The following is a 17,669-nucleotide window of genomic DNA, read 5'->3' as shown; positions in this document are numbered from 1 at the left end:
ACTCTTTCTACTTCAGGAAGGCTCCGCCCAATGGGCGGTTCTTACCACAGAACAGTATTAATATCGGAGTTCTCGACCTAAATTCTTTTATTGACAATGACTCTTGGATGAGAGTCGAAACGTCTATTTTGTCTAACTGAGTCCAGATGAAACAACTGAAGCTTTTTCTACTAATATATTAATGTATATGTATATATATATATATATATATATATATATACACACACACACATACACATACACATATACATATATACGCTTGTACATTTTGACAAGTCCTAAAATTAAGATTTGAACAGTCTTATTCTTCTTCTTTCAATAACACAAAGTTGATGATGAAAACCACGAACAATTCTAAAACATTCAACGTAAGGCAACAAGCTCTACAGTTCTGAGGTTGTCGTCAGAAGAAAAAAAACAAAACCGTTAGCAAGCGACAGGATACAAGTTTTAACTCTGGTCATTTTCACTTATTTGAACTCGTTCGTCCAGCGTGAATGGATGCGGCGTTGTCGTTAAGAAGTTTCGTACCATCTCCACGACTTCCACCTCGGCCTCGATTCGGAGGTGATAGAGAAACGTCGCCAGATCCTTCTTCATTTGGATCGAGTTGTCCTCCATTTGAGCCACCGTGAAGATCCTCATGCCACATTTACGCCAAACCTACGGGAAGATGCAGACTGGCGTTACCGCGGCGGCATTCACAGTAACTCGCTCGGGGACTCGTCTAAAAAACGCGGCAACATCATAAACTCAATTTGTTCTCTATTCAAAGTAAAAACACGCAGTATTTGCTTTCCGTCAGTTAAATTGAGAAAAAAAACGCAAAGTTTTGACCCGGCCCCAACATTTTACTGCATGTCCTTCCTTCTCTCTCATCCCCAATTTCACACTAACAATAAAGCCAACGGGCCAAAAAATCTTGAAAAAAGAAATGTGTTGTAACGTTCTGCTCTGGAATTATTAACCAAATCAAACATAATCACCAATTTCACAATTGAGCTCCGAATGTTCAGTTTAAGCCCCGGCGTTTCGGTGCGCTTTGTCTTGTCCGTTTTTGTTCGTAAATTGTTTTGCTCGGTTCCGGTACTACGTGGACTTTTTCACTCTGTTCCGGTACTACGTGGACCTTTTCGCTCGGTTCCGGTACTACGTGGACCTTCTCGCTCGGTTTTGGTACTACGTGGACTTGTTCGCTCGGTTCCAGTACTACGTGGACCTTTTTGCTCGGTTCCTACTTGGAACTGAATTACGGCTCAACTGTACCTTGTGTTGCCGGAGCAGGAACGGCAGCAGCATCAGCATCCCGCCGTCGTGAACGATCCACCACACGTCGACGTATCCCTCCGCGCACGGCTCGCTGTTGCTGGGGAACAGGGAGATGTTTTTGGGCACGAGCAGCGCCAGATGAGCCGCCGTGGTCACTCGCACCGTGTCTGCAACCACACAGGAGGGACCCGTTAGGGGGCCGGGCCGTTAGGGGGCCGTTGGGGGGCGCGCGGAGTGTGTGGTAAAAAACAAAAAAAGTTTGGCTCAGAAACGACCTCGTCAAACGGCAAAAGCCACGAGTCCCGTCTGTCCCGTCTTGTTACTCACTGATGAAGCTCTTACTGCGTCCCCTTTAAGACCCCGCTGTCTCTTACTGAGTCCCCTTTAAGACCCCCGCTGTCCCGTCGTGTTACTCACTGATGAAGCTCTTACTGCGTCCCCTTTAAGACCCCGCTGTCTCTTACTGAGTCCCCTTTAAGACCCCCGCTGTCCCGTCGTGTTACTCACTGATGAAGCTCATACTGCGTCCCCTTTAAGACCCCGCTGTCTCTTACTGAGTCCCCTTTAAGACCCCCGCTGTCCCGTCGTGTTACTCACTGATGAAGCTCTTACTGCGTCCCCTTTAAGACCCCGCTGTCTCTTACTGAGTCCCCTTTAAGACCCCCGCTGTCCCGTCTTGTTACTCACTGATGAAGCTCTTACTGCGTCCCCTTTAAGACCCCGCTGTCTCTTACTGAGTCCCCTTTAAGACCCCCGCTGTCCCGTCGTGTTACTCACTGATGAAGCTCTTACTGCGTCCCCTTTAAGACCCCGCTGTCTCTTACCGAGTCCCCTTTAAGACCCCCGCTGTCCCGTCTTGTTACTCACTGATGAAGCTCTTACTGCGTCCCCTTTAAGACCCCGCTGTCCCGTCGTGTTACTCACTGATGAACGTCTTCCAGGCCTGCGGGTCCTCGCTCTGCCTCCAGGCGTGTGGCCAGCCCATCACCACCGTGTTGGGCTGCATTCCCCCCAGACCGCTGGACTGGATCATGTGACTGATGCCCTCCCGCGGCTTCTGTGCCACGATGCACTGCACGAAGCCTTTCACGCGCTCCTTCTCCATCAGGTGCTTCAGAGTCTGACGAAAAACAACAAACATCAAGTATTTCTTTATTTAGAGATGGAACCAGGAAAGTCACACAGAGGCTTCGTTGCACTGCCTGGAACGTTCGACAGTATTCTAACAAACGTATTCATGGGGCCGACGTGACGGAGCGCTCGTTACTACTGCCATCTGGAGGACGAAAGCCGCAAGTTCAGCCTCAAAACAAAGGATTCTTTCTCCTCAAAGACCCCGTTTGTCCAGAAATGTGTGACTGTGGTCAGGAGGGACCAGTGGACTTAGAGATGACTCCAGACTGAGGCGGAGCTCCTTGTTTTTGGGTTGTTAGCAGCTAATGCTAATGCTCGTGGCTATGCTAATAAACGTTAGCCTAATCGCAGACAGTTTTAAGGAGCCTCATTTCCAACTGTCCGGGTGTTATATTTTAGGATCAGACACAAAGTCCGTGCTCTTTAAAGCTTTGAGGGCGTGTCCGGTGCAGAGGGCGCGTCCCGGTGCAGAGGGCGTGTGAACTAGGAAGAGCAGATGCAAAAAGCAGAAACTAAAGTTTGTCTTTTAAGCCTCAAAGATTTGCGAGTTGAAAATGAAATTCTGTCAAATTTGTATAATTTTGGTGGTAACAAAGGCTTTCCTTAGTTTCAAATAAAAAAATGACAAAATAATATAAGTTTGTGTGGTTTTTCCTCACAAAATCAACTACCAGTTTAATCTGGGCCTAAACAAATGCTAAAATTTTCAGACTGAGCGGATTGAAGTGAAGGCAGTTGAAACTCCACTGAACCCGAGCTGCAAGCACCTGTTCGGCGGCCAGGGCCTCGCCGTAGCTCTGGAGGAAGTTCCCGGGGACCACGGTTCCCACGATGGTCAGGCCCTTCCCCGCTTTGAGCTGACTCGCGAACGTCAGCAAACGAGGAGACTTCACGTGAGCGTCTTCGTCCAGCTTCAACAACACCAGGACCTGGGGCCTGAGGAGAAGAGCCACGGGGCGACATGGTGACGTGTGAAGAGTGTTTTTTTTGGTCAGGCAAAGCTAAGGACGCCGTACCTCCAGTTCTTGGTGTGCGGCGGTCCCTCCTCCAGCCTCAAGAGGGCGAAGCGAGCCGCGCTCAGGGACAAACCTCTGATGCCGTCTCCCCACTCCTTCTCCGCACTGAGACACAACCAAGAAAAAGGTTTGGTTTTGTCGCCAAGTTGGTACGTTTGTTTGTTGGCAAGAGAATATAACTTTGAACCAGTCGAGTGTATTGATTTGTTTATGTGTTGAAGTAATAAAGGTTATACTCTTAACGACTTACGCATCCAGCTAAACTGACTCAACTACTTCCACGTTTAAACTACAGGAGCTGGACAGAAGTCACCACAGAAACAAGTTTATACTTTATACAAGTTGTAAAAATAGTCTCAAATTAGCCCAACTTCATAGAAAGACATTTATATACATCTGTAAAATCCTGTCTGACTAAAAAGCAAGCTAAAATGTACTTGTACTAGTTTTACTTTGTATTTGTACTCGTGCACTGACCCGTGATACTCGATGTACTTGTACTAGTTTTACTTCGTACACTCACCCGTGATACTCGATGTACTTGTATTAGTTTTACTTTGTACACTCACCCGTGATACTCGATGTACTTGTATTAGTTTTACTTTGTACACTCACCCGTGATACTCGATGTACTTGTGCTAGTTTTACTTCGTACACTCGCCCGTGATACTCGATGTACTTGTGCTAGTTTTACTTTGTACACTCACCCGTGATACTCGATGTACTTGTACTAGTTTTACTTCGTACACTCGCCCGTGATACTCGATGTACTTGTACTAGTTTTACTTTGTACACTCACCCGTGATACTCGATGTACTTGTATTAGTTTTACTTTGTACACTCACCCGTGATACTCGATGTACTTGTATTAGTTTTACTTTGTACACTCACCCGTGATACTCGATGTACTTGTGCTAGTTTTACTTTGTACACTCACCCGTGATACTCGATGTACTTGTGCTAGTTTTACTTTGTACACTCACCCGTGATACTCGATGTACTTGTATTAGTTTTACTTTGTACACTCCCGCGTGATACTCCATGTACTTGTACTAGTTTTACTTCAAGTACATGGAGTATCACGCGGGAGTGTATGTACTAGTTTTACTTCGTACACTCACCCGTGATACTCCATGTACTTGTACTAGTTTTACTTCGTACACTCACCCGTGATACTCCATGTACTTGTACTAGTTTTACTTCGTACACTCACCCGTGATACTCGATGTACTTGTAGATCATGCCGGCGATCACTATGGCGACGATGGCGTAATACCAGGACGAGATGAACATGAGCGCGAGGCAGATCGTCATCCCCAGAAACGACAGCGCCCTGAAGAGAAACACCCGAAAACATCAAGAACTCAAAAGTGAAGTTCTGGACCAGGTAATGACATACGATAGCATCACAGTCTCATTTCCATGGAAACAAGAAGGTGAAGAAGGTTGTTTTGTTCTTTTGCACTAAAAGCTCCTCAAATTGCAGAAATGAAAAGATTAGTTTAATGCTGTACTGTGGAACATTCCAGGCCAAACATCAACAAAAACGTCAGAAAAGTTACATTATGCACCTTTAAATTGAATATTATTAATCTTTAGAGTACATTTTGGTTATTCGCAAATTAAAACGCTGCAATTAATCTAATATTTCCTCGTAAAACGCTACAATTAAAAGTTGCTTGTGTTCAGGAAATTTATATTTTAACGATCAGCCCGATCAAGAACACTAATTCGTTAAAGGAACAATCCAATCAAACCTTCTCTGTAGAGCACATTTTTTAAACAAAAAAGTTTCTGGATAAAATCAGAAAAGAAAAAAAACATTTAGCTCTAAAATTGGGCAAGAACTGGACCTAATAAAAACTATAAACCGATAAAATCAAAGCCCAAATCCTTTTAAAATAAGCAAGGATTTCCCCCCCCCCCCCCAACTCGTTTATGCACTTAAAATAAGAAAAAGATTTGACGCACAATTTTATCCTCACGGCACAATTCATTCAATCTCGTCTCACGTTTCGACCGATTTGGCGCGCGACATGTCAAAGATCTACTCATTCGAGCGCTCGCGGGAGTCGCTTTCGGCGGCGCAAACGGCCTCCGGGCCAGCAGGGGGCGAAAGTGCGCCGAATGCCCGGGCCGTACCAGTGGTAGTAGGAGAAGCGCGGCCTCCAGTTCGGCGTTCGGAGCAGCGTTTGAAGAGCGCAGGCCAAGTTCACAAACAGGTAACACATCAGGAAAAACCTACGGAGGCAGAAACGGGACAAAAAAAAGTGAAAACGAGAAACGTAACAGAAATGTAGCGTTTTTTAAAATCAAAACGCATATAACAGGCAGATTTTATTCATGTTTTTTCCATGATAGTTGCTCGAATTGGCCTCAATTTAGTCTTCATTATCACTTCTTATTATGAAAAATTGACTTTGAGCTTTTAACCCCGTTCTAACATTGTTCCCGCATCAAAAAACACACCTAGACTAGCATTTAGCTTCATTCCACTGTGTGTAATGGCCTCTGCCGTCAGGAGATGGCGCCAAAACTCAGTCAGTCCGGGAGGAAACGGCAGAGTCACATGTAATTTTGTTTGTTATAATTTAATATAACAATTACTAAATTAAAAGGTTCTTAAGAGCATGTGTAAGGGCGATTAACAAGACAAATAATGCATAATATTAGCCCTTTAAGTATTTTATTTGATACAGTTTGACTAATAAAGGCATGAACGCATCAGTATCGCAGTTTTTTTTAACCTCATTTCATTCGTAAATTCTTAATGTGTGCATGCCATGTTTGATTCTTTAGACGTTGTTATTATTATTTTATCATTCATTGTTTTATGTTGTTGCCTTAACACCGAGACAAGTTCCTATGTTTGCAAACTGTGTTCAATGACAGGGGAAATAAATATTTTCCTGATTCTGACTTAAGATAAGATAAGATATTCCTTTATTGTCCCACATGGGGAAATTTCATTGGTGCAACGCAGGTAGATGCAATTATTGTCATATGTGCATAATTGCACATATGACAGAATTGCACATCAGTATTAGGTTAGGTCAGTATTGCGACGGGATAACGTGACGATCTCCGGGTAAGACGACTGTTCTCCGCAGTTTCATGAGTTCCTCCTTTGTGGAAACGCGGTACGGCACCGGCCGGGGGGCGGGGCCGGAGCCGGGGGGCGGGGCCGGAGCCGGGAGACTCAGAGCCAAAACACATCGCAACGACACAACGAAAACACTCAATCCAGCCGAATAAAGTCAAAACAAGTTAATTTAAAGGGATTCCAGTGCGTGTCCCGATCGTTCGTGAAGTTCCTCTTTCATATAAACGTGTACCGACGACACGCCGTACTTTAGCGCGGCCGGAGGGCGTAGGGGGGGGGCTGGTGGGCTCGCTCGGAGCTAGCTCACGTCACAACAACACAACGAACGCAACGAAAAACGCTCAAATCCAGCCGAAAAAAGTCAAAAACAGTTGAATTAAAAAACTATTCCAGCGCGTGTCCCTATCGTACAGTAAAATAGAAAAAATATACTAACTATATTTACAAAATATAGGAGATAAAGCACAATAAGTGTGAGAAAGAAGAGAGAGCGTTTACACCGGGCTGCCAGCTGTACCAGCGCCTTATGACGTAACAATGAAAAGGAATAATAGTACAAAATGACACCGAGAAAGACTGTTCGAGCTCAGAAGAGACGGAAATCTGCGGAGACGACAGACGATGGGATCAATCGTGCTAATAAACAAACACACGTGTAGCACGAGGTTTGATGGGAGGCGGCCTCTCGGAATAAACAGGAGGGTGGGGGTGTTGCGCTCTCTGCTCCGACAGTTCGCTTTTCTTTTTTTCAGATTCAGATTCTTTTTAATCTGTCACAGGGGGTGAGTGTGCACATGCGCATTTAAAAAAAATACAAAAAACAGTCGCTTGAGTTCTCAAATCGGTGAAAAATCCTCTTTTTTTCTTTTAACAGTGTCACATATTGCGATATGTTCCAGTATTGTGTAGCCTCAATAAGATGAACAAGTACATCCAATTTTGTTCTAGACTCCAAAATATCTTCTTACATCACTCAAGATTTATTCAAGTCTCTTTAGTTGAATCATCAACGCATTTTCCCGACTGCAAAGAAACCACTGCAGATATAAAGGACATTAAATAGCAGAAGTGTATGCGTTTACATAGTGAGGATGGGCGCCACCAGGTCCAGCGACGCGATGAGGATTCCCAGCTCGGCGATCAGAGCCGTCAGCAGCAAGGCCCAGGTCGGTTCTCCGTTGGCTTTTCCGTGACCAAAAACCTGCGCGAGAACGACACGGGTGAAAAGGTGCAGGAAACCGCCAAATACGTCTGTGTGCAACGGGTCATTACAGCAGGAAACGAACAAAAAACACACTAAATCTTCACGTTTTCCATGACAAAACGCTACGGCCTCCAGCAACGACCACAACCCCGTCTATGGAAAGAGAATATGAGCCCGGGAATAGTTTTATTTTGTCCTGACCCTGAGGAACGGGATGATGTTGTCCTTGGCGATGGCCTGGAGCAGTCGAGGGGCTCCGGTCAGAGACTGGAGTCCGGCGCCGCACGTCGAGAAGAACGAGCCAATCACGATCACCCACGGAGTCGGCCACGCCAAGGTCCCCACGACAAGGTTCCCCCGCACCGAGTCTCCGAACCTGCAGGGGGCGTAGAGTCAATCAGTCCATTGAGCTTTACAATAAATAAGTGTAATAAAAAGTCTGCAGCATTTGAAATAAGTGTGCAGCACAAACACATAAGACTTATTTATCAAACCTTTTCTCACACATTCTCTGCTGCTAATTTATTCATTTATTATTTTTTATTGACATGAACACCAATTTCCTGTCTAGGAAGTGCAAGCTGAAATTGGAAACTTTGCCATCACCTGGCACCAGCATCTTTCCTGAAGGTCAAAGTTGTATGCGCATTTATCCCCGATGAATAAATAAAAAAGGCAAACTGTACAAACACTTTGATGATATTAACTTAGTCTTCACAGAGAATGCTCAGAATTGCTGGTGATGGACGTGGCCATCTTATGCTTAGATTACCAGTGAAAAAAGTATTCATTTCAGTTATTTTAAATTTTTTTCTCCTTCTTTGCTTAGCTTGTTGACAATGTATTTTCACCAAATCCTCCAAACCTCAATGAAGTGAACAGACTGAGAGGGACTGAACAGGGCCAAGATTGTGTAGTTTATTTCCAGATTTACACCCAGTTTGATCAGAGTTTTTAGGCACATAAATCATTGCCACACAGTCGTAAAATAACTTCCATAAGAACCTTATATCAACATTACTTAAATGGCCTATATTTTCTTCTTCCCGGTTCATTTCCCACTGCTGCCAGTAGATGGCATGCTCACATTAAATCAAAGTAAAGGCAACTACAGATACAAAATTGTATATGTAATTGTATGTGTTTTCTTTATATCTGCATTTTTTAAAGTTCTAAATCATGAGATGCCAAATCAAAAAGTACTAAAGAGCAGATTTAAAGGCCAAACACCACACACACAGTTCAGAATAAGTATCAAACACTTAAGCTTTTATACTGACTTGTCCCTGAGGACCACTCCGTCGATGCAGGTTCCAAACAGCAACACGCTGGTCAGATCTGAACGCTGAATTCAGGAAACACTCCAGCTGCATTAAAACACAACTGAACGACCTGAACCTGAACACGTCACACCCTCATGTTCAAGATTTATACAAAGCCTTTGAGTCCACTTTTAGTATTGCATAAAACGTGACTTTAACCATGGGAGTGTTTTTAAGCGATGCATGTGGGGAGCAGGGACCTAAATAACTACTGGACAATTACCGAATTTTCCAGAAAATAAGTCCCACCAGCCAAAAAATGCATAATACAGAAGAAAAAAACATGGATAAGTCGCACTGGAGAATAAGTCACATTTTTTGGGGTAAATTTATTTGACATTTCATCTTGAAATGCAGTTTAAAATAATAACAGATGAGAACATGGTGAATAGGTGTACGTATGCTAACGCTAACACCTTCAGCTACATGACGTATGCTAACGCTAACACCTTCAGCTACATGACGCATGCTAACGCTAACACCTTCAGCTACATGAGGCACAGACAGAACTGTGGTAAGTGTCTGGTATGTTAACATAACATATGAACAGTTATTCAGATAACTATAGCATAAAGAACATGCTAACAAGTTTAGCAAAGCATCAGTTTTACCCCAAATCACTAAATCCACTGAATTCTTCTTCCTCTGTGTCACTTCTAAACAACTCCACAAACTCCAGAGGAAGTGCAGATTCTTCTTCTGCGTCGCTCAGAGCCTAGAGCGCCCTCTTGTGGTTGCCAGTGTGAAAATAATGAATCATATCAGGTATAAGTCGCGTTTGGTTGGAAAGGATACAGACGAAGGAGGTGGTGAGGATGGCCATGATGGTGCCGATGGGGATGGACTTCTGAGCGTCTTTCAGATCTCCGGAGCGGTTTGACCCGGCCATGATCCCTGCGGAAACAAACAGCAATAAAACATCGACTCCATCTGAGACAACGCCTTTTTTTGCCGATTCATTTTTTTTTTCGGTTGTTCAGGTTTTTAATGTCAAATCCCAGTCTAAAACTCCTCCGTATTTATTTAATTTTTTTTCATTGATTTTTTTGTTTATCATGTGCCTTAAATAGTTTTAATACATTTTTTGGGTAATTTAGTTGGACGTCTTCTATCTAAAAGCTGGAACGACGTTTGTATAGATATTACTAAATATACAAAATATTTATACTAAAGAAGTTATTCATCTCAGCTCATTAAAAAAATAATGTAGAAATGGGATTATTCTGCTTTGATTTATTCCGTCAGTAGCATGAAATAAAAAAAAATGTTATATGCAGCCATTACAACTACTTTATATGTACTTCTTTCACCATGTCACCCATCATTTATTTGTATTGTAAAGAAATGTGTATTGAAAATGACGATTAAAACATAAAAAAATGATTAAAAGTGAGTGGACAAAGAGGAATCGACTCGCCTGTGACGGAGGGGAAGAAGATGCCGACGAGCAGCGTGAAGGAGGTGGTGATGTCGGCGAAGACGTAGGGCTGGGCGATGGAGGGGGCGGGGGCGAGGGAGGAGGGGAGGCGGGGCTTCTCCACGACGTCGCCTTTGCTCAGGTACGAGCTCCAAAGGTTCTCTGCGGAAATGATGTCATGGATACGGTTTAATGCAGGATTTGAAGCTTTTGTCGTCAGGGTGTTTGCACCAGACTGGAGGCTTCAAACCAGGTCTAAAAGGAGACTGAACCAGGCCTAAAAGGAGACTGAACCAGGTCTCAAACGAGATTGAACCAGGCATGAAAGGAGACTAAACCAGGTCTAAAAGGAGACTGAACCAGGTCTAAAAGGAGACTGAACCAGGTCTCAAACGAGATTGAACCAGGCATGAAAGGAGACTAAACCAGGTCTAAAAGGAGACTGAACCAGGTCTAAAAGGAGATTGAACCAGGTCTCAAACGAGATTGAACCAGGCATGAAAGGAGACTAAACCAGGTCTAAAAGGAGACTAAACCAGGTCTAAAAGGAGACTGAACCAGGCCTAAAAGCAGACTGAACCAGGTCTAAAAGGAGACTGAACCAGGTCTAAACAGAGACTGAACCAGGTCTAAACAGAGACTGAACCAGGTCTAAACAGAGACTGAACCAGGTCTAAAAGGAGACTGAACCAGGTCTAAAAGGAGACTGAACCAGGTCTAAAAGGAGACTGAACCAGGTCTAAACAGAGACTGAACCAGGTCTAAACAGAGACTGAACCAGGTCTAAAAGGAGATTGAACCAGGCCTAAAAGGAGATTGAACCAGGCATGAAAGGAGACTAAACCAGGCATAAAAGGAGACTAAAACAGGTCTACTGTATGTGATAAAAGCACAGATACCCGAGATGACGCCCGAGGCCAGTCCAGGGATGCCGTCGATCTCGGTGAAGTTGTTGTCGTTGAAATACTGGTCACATGAAGCGTTGAGCTCAGGACTCTGACAGAAGTGTCTCCACAGGTCTGTCGTCTGCTCCACGTCCACCAGGGGGCCAAGTGTGGGGGCCGAAGTGACATTTCCTGTAGAAAGTATGAAGTTAAAGGGGTGTAGAACGAGATGAGAGATGGTATGGTAAATGAGTCTACTATAGAGACCTAAACCAGGCCGAAAATGAGACAAAACCAAACCTAAAACAAGACTAAACCAGACCATAAACAGGACAGAACCGGGCCTTAAACAAGACTAAACGAAACCTAAAACGAGACTAAACAAGACCTAAAACAAGACTAGACAAGACCTAAAACCAGACCTAAAAACAAGACTAAACGAAACCTAAAACAAGACTAAACAAGACCTAAAACAAGACTAAACCAGACCTAAAACAAGACTAAAAGAAAACTAAAACGAGACTAAACGAGACCTAAAACAAGACTAAACCAGACCTAAAACAAGACTAAACAAGACCTAAAACCAGACCTAAAAACAAGACTAAACGAAACCTAAAACAAGACTAAACAAGACCTAAAACAAGACTAAACCAGACCAAAAACAAGACTAAAAGAAACCTAAAACGAGACTAAACCAGACCTAAAACAAGACTAAACCAGACCTAAAACAAGACTAAACCAGACCTAAAACAAGACTAAACCAGACCTAAAACGAGACTAAACCAGACCTAAAACTAGACTAAACCAGACCTAAAAAGAGACTAAACCAGGCCCTAAAACGAGACTAAACCAGGCCCTAAAAAGAGACTAAACCAGGTTCAACTGAAACAAAGCGGTTCAAAAACAGAACCAGCTCAAATGTAAAACATACAGGTTTTAGTTTGTTTAATTGCCGATACCAGGTTCGAGTTCAGAAAAGCTGCGTCGCGCACCTGAAGTCGAAGTGAAGTTGCCGTCGTCTCCCTCGATGCTTTGCTGCTGCTGAAGAACAATGGTTTTCATGCAGATCCGATCGGCGAAGTCGTGGGCGTTGATGCTTCTGTTGCCCAGCATGCAAACCCTACGAAGGACAGACAATAAGCAAAAGAGCCTGGAGTCGGCTCACACGTCTGCAAATACCACATAAGATCATTTACTTTGTGCCGATAAAGACGGCGTTGAACTCTGTACCAAATCATGTGAATAGGCCCAGTAATTACAGAATTCGGCGATTGTAGCGTCTGAGGTCAGAAAGCGTGACCAAAATGACCACGAGAGGTGATGAACAGGCTGAAGGCTTAAGTGTATTATTGATAAAAATCTATCATTTTTCATTCTTAGTTATAAAAAAAAAAAAGGATTTTCATTTGCTTTTTAGCGACCGGGTCCCCAACCACCGGGCGGGGCCCAAAAAAGGTTATATACTTATTTACTTTTGTTTTATAGTCAATTTCTATGTCCCTGTGTTTTACTCTGAAAAATGAAGCCAAATAAACATCAAGTATCAGTAAAAAGACAATTAAAAAGTGTTTAGAACAAGTGTTTGAACACACATCACGCCGTCGTAACTGGCCCCTGGAAACACATGGTCTGACCACACCGGACCTTACGGGAAAAAAATCGTTGGGGGCCACTGCTTCAAAGTGTGTACAATCTAGATAAGCATGATCTAACTACAACAGAATTATAATCATCGTAATAATCATCGTGGCCTAATTACCCGCACAGGACAACTTGGACCTTTTTAAAGAAACATAAAAAAGTATGATCCGCAAACGTTTAACTTTTATTGTTATTTGATGTGGAACGACGGCCCCGCTTTCTGAACGGTTTCACTTTTTAGCTCATGTCCGCTGACGGCGGCGGTTCTTTTGTTTCACGCGGACAGATGCGACCCCTTGAACCGGGGCGCGATCCTTGAACCGGGGCGCGATCCTTGAACCGGGGCGCGATCCTTGAACCGGGGCGCGTCGCCCTTGGAACGGGGCGCGACCCCCTTGGAACGGGGCGAGACCCCCTTGGAACGGGACGAGACCCCCTTGGAACCGGCGCAAACCCCTTGGAACCGGCGCAAACCCCTTGGAACCGGCGCAAACCCCTTGGAACCGGCGCGACCGAGTGCTCGGCGGCAGCGTTGTACTGACTTGAAGTGCGGTGGCTTGAAGGCGGAGACCAGGGCGCCGACGTAGATGGACAGGATGGAGACGATGACGCAGGCGAGGAAGACGGACGCCAGCTTGTTGACGTACTTGACGCCGACGAACACGAGCAGCGACATGAGCAGGAGGCAGATGGAGCCGTACACGCGCATGTTGTTCAGCATGGCCGCGCCCTCGCCGTCAGGACCTTTGGCCGAGAAGATGGCCGCCTCCGGCGCCATGTACATCTGGAAGAGACAAACAAGACGGGAGGATAATGAGCCTTTTCTCCAGCCCTTTGTTCAACCAGGTAAAACGACTTTTTATGAACCTTCTAATGAGTTTAAGGCACATATCCGGAGTTCCAGTGTGCGCGTTTTATTGTTTTATTGACATTTTAGCTGGATATTCTGTTACTGCTTGTAGAGAAACCAGATAGAGATAAATACATTAAATAATAGTGATGTTTTCTGGACTTGAGACTGTAAAACACATACAAAAAGACTTATTTCTAACAGATACAGTGGCATTATTGCATAAAAAAGGAAACAATTTCTCATTTTCAGCAATAGCACGCTTGATTCATAAATATTCCCTCTCTAGAAGCCTTTAAACACCATATTTACACATGGTTTTGGCAAAAAAAATTCGCAATAGAAATATCCGTTTGACTTGTCGACTGTTTGACTTGTCGACTAGAATAATCGTTATTTACAACTCTAGTGATTTTTTTGTGCCAACACTAAATCTTATCCAAGCCAATTCATAGGTAAAATTTGAAAATAAACAAACTCTGAGACATTTTTGCGTTTTCCGAGTCCGACGTGCGAATGCCACGCCGACCAAAAGTGCGTTGAAAAGCAAATCAAAGCCATGAGAATGCAAAGTGTGTGGACTTTTTTTCCCCCAGAGAGCCACTCACCAGGAGGATCTCGATGGCTCCCAGGATGTACATGGCTCCGGCGAACGTCGTCCCCAAATAAAAACACAGCCCCACGGCGCCGCCAAACTCCGGCCCCAACGAGCGGCTGATCATGAAGTACGAGCCTCCAGCTGCAAGGACATGAGGAGGCGAGGGATGGAGGAGACGAGGAGAGGAGAAGAGAGGAGGAAGTTGTGGAGAGGAAGGAGAGGAAGGCAATGTGGAGCGGAAGGACAGGTGGAGAGGAAGGAGACGTGGAGAGGAAGGAGACGTGGAAGGAGACGTGGGGAGGAAGGAGACGTGGAGAGGAGAGGAAGGAGACGTGGAGAGGAAGGAGACGTGGAGAGGAATGAGACGTGGAGAGGGATGAGGAGACAAGGAGAGTAAGGAGACGAGGAGAGAAAGGAGGGGAATGAGATGAGGAGAGGAGGGACAGGGAGACGAGGAGAGGAAGAAGAGGAGGGAGATAAGGGATGGAGGAGAGGGAAGGACACAAGGAGAGAAGGATGTGGAGATGAGGAGGTGATGGAGGAAGGAAGAGAGAAGAAAAGGAAGTGGAAGAAGAGGAGCGTGGAAAAGAGAGAAGGATGGATGTTAGTAACGTGATGGCGTCATGACAAAGGAGACAGACAAAAGTCAAACTATGCTTAGGAGACAAGCATAAATGTTACACTGGAGAAATGAAAAGTACCACAGTCGAAAATCATTCTGCAAATGAAAGTCTGACTCATTTGAAGTTCAGCGCCTCCAGAATATCCGTAAAAAGACAAAGTACTCGGCTTCAAGTGCGCGTCGTTTACGTCGAAATCCAATAGGGCTGAATTAAAAAAAATGTTGTATACCGAAAAAGAAAAAAACTGGCAATTTCTTTATTGATTTTAATTTTATTTTTATTTTTTTAATGCCTGTTGAAATTTAATTATTTTAGTTTTTTTCTTAATTTATATTTTTGCTTTTTAGTGGGACAAACACAAACAATAAAAAGCAAAATAAATAATAATTCAATTTAATCATCTTTATTCCTTCAGTTTTAACATAATCTAAGAAGTGGCACAAAAAAAGCAAGCGATTTAAAGAAGCCAAACACTTTTCTTTTTACATTTCTACATTAACAGTAAAAACGAGCATCTTCCAGGGAGATGGAGCAAAAAGCTTGGAAACGACTCGAGTCCCGGATTTTGCTTTGAGAAGATTTTGTCTCAATCCGACCGATTGTGAGACAAAAAGTGTTGACGGAAAGTTACCTCGTGCAACTTTAATTCGTCCCGTTTGTGAACTGACAATTATTTAGGAATAAAACGTTGGCCTAATGAGTAAATGTGTTTTGAAAATATGTCACATTGTAAAATAGTTTATGGTTTAAAAAAATGCTACAAAAAGAGCAGATTAATAATAAAAAAGTGACGAATAAGACAATAATGCTACATTTTTTGCACTTTTCTGATTAATTTGACAGATATTTCACGTTCGTCGACAATTGAACCGCGGCTAATTAGTGTTGATTTTGTCGAGCAAGTTTTTTTGTTGTAGTTTTTTGGTCGACTAAATATAATCAAAGTGGGGAGAAAAAACGTAATAATTAAGACTAAAACTATAGCTATCCGGTCGACTGAATTAGTAACATTTTCACTGACTAAAAGTAGATTAAAACTAAAAATTTGTTTTAACAAAAGCTTGATAATTTTTTTCATTTTCAACAAAAAACTAAATCTGAATTAATAATTTGTCAAAGTTAACACTGCAACCAATACGTTTAAAGACATGTTTTAACACATTTATATCGGAATTAAATAACGTCTTAATATCGGTATCGGGGAAAAAATAGTGATTTATACATTTTTTTAATTTAATAACTTTTCAGAAATATCTCAAAAATGTCTCTTAAAAACATTTTCAGAAACAACTCAAAAACATCTCCAAAAACATTTGTTCAAAAACGTCCCTAAAACCTCTCCAAAAACTTTTTCCAATAACTTCTCCAAAAACTTCTCAAAGCAACATTAATATTCTGAATTCAAGTCATTTCACTGGTATATTTTTTGCAATGCAGTGAGTCTGATGGAAAGGTTCAGAGGATTGACGAATGGCCTTTAGACTCCGGTTAATATCGACATTGTGAAGCGTCTGCTCTGAGTTTGATTATGAAAATGCCAGGAGGACTGCTCTGACATTTGAGTTTGGAGGAGTTGGAAGGTGAAGTCGATGGAGAGTAAAGACCCTGAGATTTGGGACAGAGGTGGGGACACAAGACATAGACACATCATTAGAACGATCTCAAAACATTGTTGGGCATTATTTATTGAGCTTTTGATCACGTTCTAACATTGTTCCTCATCAGAAATGTAGCTGGAGTTGTATTTAGCTTGTTTCGTGGCCCTTTCTTGCGCCACTTTCAAAAAGCCTTAGTTTCCAATTTCCCAGATTTGTGGCGTTGAACGGCAATATCAGGATTTGTTTTAATTTGTTTCCGTTGCACACAGATGACATCATTGAGTCTACATGAAAGTTCTCTTTATAAAGTCTACATTGTAGACTTTAAAATAGCCTTGTTTTCACATAAAAAAAAAAAGTAAAATTCAGGTACTGCACCTTTATAGATCTTATCTAGACACGTATTGAGCATTTCTCCCTCAAATCCCCTTCACTGCCTTGTTGGGGAAACACAAGGTAATTCCCTCTGCTGCCAGTAGCTGGAGCGCTAACACAAATCCTGATCTAGATCAAGTCCCGCATACTTTCTAAAGTTTTAAATATGAGAAGCCAAAGCAAAAGTCAAGAGCAAGGACAAGATTTTTTTTTATAATTAACGGGACAAACTATTCTTTGGTGAAAAATGCATGTACAATAGAAATAAAGGTTGAAATATAGTGACAAAAGGCTTCAAGGTGGATAGTGTTTCGGAAGTGTGTTATTTATAAAAATCAAATTGTTTTTATTTTTAGTTCCACCTCTCAAAGATGTCCCTGCCTTCATTATGAAACAAAACACAATTGTCAACGTAGGATTGCGAGGATTATTACTTTATAGTCGACAAGTCACATCAAATCATCATCGCAGGCCAAATAACAGTAAAAACAGTCCTTTAAGTAAAGTGCAACCCATGGAGAGTCTTCCAATTCAGTATTTAAATATTTAATGCAGTGATTATTTAAAAAGCGTATTTCAAGTGTTTTCTGGCCGTGGCTTAGGTACGTCACGGTTTATTTGTATCAACAGTATTT

At 42.9% G+C, this 17,669-nt stretch overlaps 1 protein-coding gene across 1 annotated transcript in view; it reads right to left on the bottom strand.

The window, feature by feature from the left end:
• LOC140371676 (solute carrier family 12 member 6-like) overlaps positions 1 to 17,669 on the bottom strand; it is a 48,339-nt gene that overhangs the window by 8,930 nt on the left and 21,740 nt on the right. Inside the window, exons 7-22 of the mRNA XM_072458858.1 lie at positions 14,449 to 14,579; positions 13,533 to 13,774; positions 12,342 to 12,469; positions 11,365 to 11,541; positions 10,466 to 10,627; positions 9,844 to 9,942; positions 9,007 to 9,064; positions 7,928 to 8,102; positions 7,605 to 7,723; positions 5,562 to 5,660; positions 4,633 to 4,752; positions 3,420 to 3,524; positions 3,171 to 3,339; positions 2,194 to 2,389; positions 1,267 to 1,436; positions 532 to 663 (exon numbers count right to left, since the gene is read on the bottom strand). Coding sequence (XP_072314959.1) covers positions 532 to 663; positions 1,267 to 1,436; positions 2,194 to 2,389; positions 3,171 to 3,339; positions 3,420 to 3,524; positions 4,633 to 4,752; positions 5,562 to 5,660; positions 7,605 to 7,723; positions 7,928 to 8,102; positions 9,007 to 9,064; positions 9,844 to 9,942; positions 10,466 to 10,627; positions 11,365 to 11,541; positions 12,342 to 12,469; positions 13,533 to 13,774; positions 14,449 to 14,579 — 2,282 coding nt within the window. The remainder of the gene's footprint in view (positions 1 to 531; positions 664 to 1,266; positions 1,437 to 2,193; positions 2,390 to 3,170; positions 3,340 to 3,419; positions 3,525 to 4,632; positions 4,753 to 5,561; positions 5,661 to 7,604; positions 7,724 to 7,927; positions 8,103 to 9,006; positions 9,065 to 9,843; positions 9,943 to 10,465; positions 10,628 to 11,364; positions 11,542 to 12,341; positions 12,470 to 13,532; positions 13,775 to 14,448; positions 14,580 to 17,669) is intronic.

This window comes from Eucyclogobius newberryi, unplaced genomic scaffold (assembly GCF_026437365.1).
Source record: "Eucyclogobius newberryi isolate DKJ021-1_F unplaced genomic scaffold, fEucNew1.0.hap1 SCAF_22, whole genome shotgun sequence".
Classification (NCBI taxonomy): domain Eukaryota; kingdom Metazoa; phylum Chordata; class Actinopteri; order Gobiiformes; family Gobiidae; genus Eucyclogobius; species Eucyclogobius newberryi.
The sequence above is the reverse complement of the archived record's forward strand: the minus strand, read 5'-3'. Positions and strand labels throughout refer to the sequence as shown.